Below are 4,689 nucleotides of genomic sequence, written 5' to 3'. Positions count from 1 at the left end.
TCTCGGTTCTTTTGGGAAGGAACTGGCATCAAGCGGAAATATCACCTGGTAAAGTGGGCGGCTGTCTGTAGGCCAAAAAAATTCGGAGGTTTGGGGATCCTAAACTCCTAACTTATGAACGTAGCCCTACTGTCCAAATGGTGGTGGCGGCTTGCCCAGAACGAGACGAGTCTCTGGGCTCAGCTGCTAAAGGCTAAGTATTTCCCAAATGGGAATCCTTTCAGTGCCCCGGCCAACGGCTCCGTGTTTTGGAAAGGATCCAAGCGGTCCGACCAGCTTTTGCTATCGGGGCCAAATTCCAGATCCAAAATGGAAATTCCACTCGCTTTTGGCTGGATCATTGGCTGGGAGCCTCTCCCCTTTGGCAAAGTCACCCCAATCTTTTTCGGATCGCCACTGACACCAACATCTTAGTGGGAGAGGCAGCCCGTACTAACCTTCCAGCGATCCATTTCATGAGGGCCCTTTCCAACGCCGAACGGGAGGCATGGGACGACCTAGTGCATCAAATTGGTGACAACCGTTTAGGGCCGGGCGAAGATTTGGTCGATTGGAGCTTGACAGCGTCCCGGAAATTCTCGGTTAAATCTTTATACAACAAGCTTACTGAAGGGACAACGCTTGATATAGCTAGGGGGCTCTGGAAGGCAGGTCTGCCCTTGAAAATTAAAATCTTCATGTGGCAAATGCTCAGGAATAGGCTGCCCACGTCGGATAATGTGGCAAAACGTAACGGTCCGGCTGACGGTACCTGCACTGTGTGCGGTCTAGGTGAAGATGCTAACCACGTCTTTTTTAGATGCCACCTAGCCAGGTTCGCGTGGAGTGCAGTTAGGGAAGCCTTCCACTCGAACTGGAACCCAGCCTCGGGGAACGACTTGATTGCCATCCTTAAAACCACGAGAGGGACCAGTAGTAGAATCGCTTGGCGTTGCGTAGGGGCGCTACTATGGGCTATTTGGACGACGCGCAATAAAATTACGATTGAGAAAAAATTTCCTAACCACCCTGCGGATGTGATCTTCAAATGTCACCTTTTCTTACAGACGTGGACTCCGCTGGGGAAGGAGCGCGATGCTGAGCGCATGTCGGAGGCCATGGCACGCATCAAGACTATCCAGGTGATGGCTAGACAAGACACGACGACTCGATGATGCTTTTGGAGCCTTCGGTGGATGTTTCATGTTAGATAGGTCTTCTGCGTTGGATGATTTGGATGGTGTAATGGTGCCTTCGCGTGGAACCTTTGTTCTGTTTTCGTCGTCGTCTTGGACTGAACTTGTTTTCTGCTTTTCCGGGTTGTATCTTGCTGAACTGGTGCCTGAGGGCTTTATTAATTTAAAGCCGGACGCGTCTAGCGTCTTCGTTCCAAAAAAAAAGCGTGAACCAACCTATGGTTCAAATCCTGGTGCTCGCATTTATTTGTGGATTTATTTCAGGATTCCCGGTGATCCGCATTCAGTGGGAGGAGACGTTCCCGTCGACGACGAGATGCCTACGGTGACTTCATAAATTTCAAGATGATATGGCGGCTCAGTCTTTCGGAGGTGCTCATAGGGGTAGGGTGTACGTCTAGCCCGACCCACACCGCCACAACGGAGACGCAGTCCGCCTCGTCCGTCGCGACTTGCAAGACGTAGAACGTCACCCGCAAGTTGCGGTGACTCCGGCAGCGAGAGAGGGAGGCGGTGGCGGTGGCGTCGTAGGGAGGTTCGGACATGGTGGAGGAGCTGCCTCCTCCGCCGCACCCGGATCTCCGCACCGGCCCCTTCCCTCCGAGCGTCTACGCGGATTACGTCGTCCGACCCCCTTGGGACACAGGATGACCCGGCCGCGGCGAGGGCGGCTGCGGCCCGAATGCAGGCGAAGGAGGCAGCCTGGATGTAGGCGGAGCAGGCAGCCCGGATGCAGGCGAAGGAGGCTGCCCGGATGCAGGCAGAGCAGGACGCATTCCGCTTAGAGCAGGCGGTTAGCCAGTGATCCGAGGCCATCTGTCACGCTCGGACATTGATTTCTTTTTGCCATGTCTGGTTGTTGAACTATGATTTGCTTTGCTTTTTTTTTTTGAACATTGGCATTCAGACAGTTGTACTGTATAATTGACGTGCATGGATTGCCTGGACTTGAGGTTCGAAATTTGCGGTATGTGGATGTGCGACGCAACATTTGAGGAGTGCCCGATTAGTGCCGCGGACACGTTCAGACGTGTTCGCGGGCGTTTGAGGGGTCGAATTTACCAAGTCCGACTATAGATGCTCTAAGGCCCCTGCGTTCTGAGAAACGATGGCGGTTTGGACAGCCTTTGACTCTCTGAATGGCTGGTTGTGAGTTTCTATATCCCTAGTTACATTCAGGGATGCTTTGCCTCTTTTCAAAATGGTTCGTGTTTAGTTGCTGGTTATCCCACATGAGTCGAAAATGTCCCATGGATTTTCATAAAATTCATCAGAATAATTAGTCGGCTAAGTTTAACATGCCTTTCCTTTTTAGTATGGCTGACGCACCACAAACCATCACTCGCAAGTACTTCCTCCGTCCCAAAATATAAAAATGTTTTTGACACTATATAATGTCCATGGCCATGGGACGTAGAGGTTCCTCAGGACATGTATACAAAGGATCAACTCTGATGGAATTCATGTTTCATAAAAATGTCACCATGTATCAGCCACCAATTCTATACCTATAACAAGAAGTGGTTGTCTTGGAAAAAATATTTTCTCTTCTTGCAGGGTGCTCTTCTCCTGCCGAGATGCTCTTGAGGCCGAACTATGTGCTTGCATGGAGGGTATTTCTCTTGCTATCCAGCGATCGGAGCTGCCGATTTGTGTGGAAATGGATTCTGTAGTGGCGGTGAATATGGTTAAGGACAGAGACATGGACAGGTCTATATTTGCCTCCATGGTGAATGAGATTAAACACTTGATGTCCCTTCATACAACTAGTGTATTTCATATCAATTGTAACCAAAATGTGGTTAGCGATTATTTAGCTAAATTTGCAAGAACTGAAGGTAGAACAGTAGTTTGGTTGGGCTCTGGTCCCCCACAGGTTGTGGACTTGTGTAAACTGAATTGTAATTCCCTGGATCCTTGATTAATACAAGTCTTACTCGCAAAAAAAAAAAGTGTCCAGATAAAACCATCTTCCTCGTAGAGGCTGCTTGGTGGAGAAAATAACAGAAAAGAAAGGAAAGGAAACCGTGTGATTCGGTTGCTAGTAAAGAGTATCATTGTACTTGTACTAAACCTCCTTGGTGGAGAAGGTGAAAACTCCCTCCACCCAACAAGCTCCCAGTGTACACTCCTCCTGGCGTGCTGTTTGGCATCTCTGTCACATCCGTATAGGTCATGGTTCTTGGATCATACATACACAATACGTTGGAAAATTCTGGAGACCTCCAAATCCAAATGATGAGCCTCCCATCATCTAGCAACCACAAGGGCTCCCCCCGATATCCGACACCCTGATAAGGATACGGCACGGTGATGGTGCACTGCTTAGACCAGGTAACCTTGTCAGGGTCCACGAGAAACCACAACTCCATAAACGAGTGTCCGTCGTCGTATAGTAGGGCCAAGCAGCCGCTCAGCTCGGCCAAGACGTGGTGGAACATGTCTCTTGGCCGTTGTTTGTTGCTGGGTACCGGGATTGGCAGAGAAGCTGGCCGCCATGCCTCCTTCTCCAGGTCGTATGCCACGATACATCCGTTGGAACCCTGCAGACGACGGCGGTGTATGGTGGTCAGCAAGAGGTAAGCGACCCCATTGACGGCTGCCCCGTCCAGGCGGCCCATCCTGACCATGGCCGGCGGGCACGCCGTGTCTCTCCACCGACGGTCGCCCGAGAGGTTGAGAACCTTGCAGAGCTGCTGTCCATTGGACACGGACGTACACATACTAAGGCACAACACCTTGTAGTCTCCGCTCGACACTTTACCGATCATAAACAATGCACTATAGCAGTGCTGTTTATCGTGGTCGACATCAGGTAACGCGAAATCGGCACCCGTCACTGGGTCAAGCACCCGGAGTCGAAGCTCGTCGTCTGCGCAAGGGAGGTGAACCAGCGGCAAGTCGTGGGGGGTGCGCATCAGCATCAAAGAATTGTGATCCCACGTAGTGCTACTCTGCGTCTTGACACGTATCCGTTTGTCGACTTGGCCAGAGGATGTGTCTAGGACATGGACGTTGAGGGAAGATGCATCGTGCACGTGGACGATGAGAAGTGGGGCAGCTTGGCGCGCTGTGTGGGCGGCGATGAATGACGGAGCGGAGAGGAGGGACCGCCAAGACCGGCAGACGGCACGGAGGCGGCATAGCAGCTTCGCCGGGAGACTGAGCAGGATCTCGTAGAGCACGTCGTCGTCGATGCTTCCTTGGCCGTCGGCTCGTTTGGCTGGAGGAGTTTGTGACGCCATCGAATGATTAGATCTGATTGCTTGTTGGTCACACCCAAATCAAGGGATTATGCACGTATATACTTAGGTTGGGTTGCACGTGATGCGTTTTCCATCCTATTTGTATTGTCCAAAATATCGATGGTTCAAACGAGGAGTCCAAAATCAGGCTCAGATAGAAGTCTGGGACACAGGAATCGGGGAACTCCTAGTCAGCGCCGCGCAAGCTAACCGGCGCCTGCAGCCGCGGCTGGATGGGCCGGCCCACAATGGCGCGGCGTGAAAAAAGG

At 51.5% G+C, this 4,689-nt stretch overlaps 1 protein-coding gene across 1 annotated transcript; it reads right to left on the bottom strand.

The window, feature by feature from the left end:
• Nucleotides 1-3,229: 3,229 nt before the first annotated feature.
• LOC109759283 (F-box protein At3g07870-like) lies at nucleotides 3,230-4,420 on the bottom strand. The gene has a single exon (XM_020318104.1). The coding sequence runs from the start codon at nucleotides 4,418-4,420 to the stop codon at nucleotides 3,230-3,232; it is 1,191 nt and encodes a 396-aa protein (XP_020173693.1).
• Nucleotides 4,421-4,689: the final 269 nt, after the last annotated feature.

This window comes from Aegilops tauschii, chromosome 2, assembly GCF_002575655.3.
Source record: "Aegilops tauschii subsp. strangulata cultivar AL8/78 chromosome 2, Aet v6.0, whole genome shotgun sequence".
Taxonomy (NCBI): domain Eukaryota; kingdom Viridiplantae; phylum Streptophyta; class Magnoliopsida; order Poales; family Poaceae; genus Aegilops; species Aegilops tauschii.
Note: the sequence above shows the minus strand (reverse complement) of the source record. Positions and strands in the feature narration are given on the sequence as shown.

Bases quoted from the DNA above. Each gene is read 5' to 3' on its own strand.
- LOC109759283 (XM_020318104.1), bottom strand. From the start codon at position 4,420: ATGGCGTCACAAACTCCTCCAGCCAAACGAGCCGACGGCCAAGGAAGC.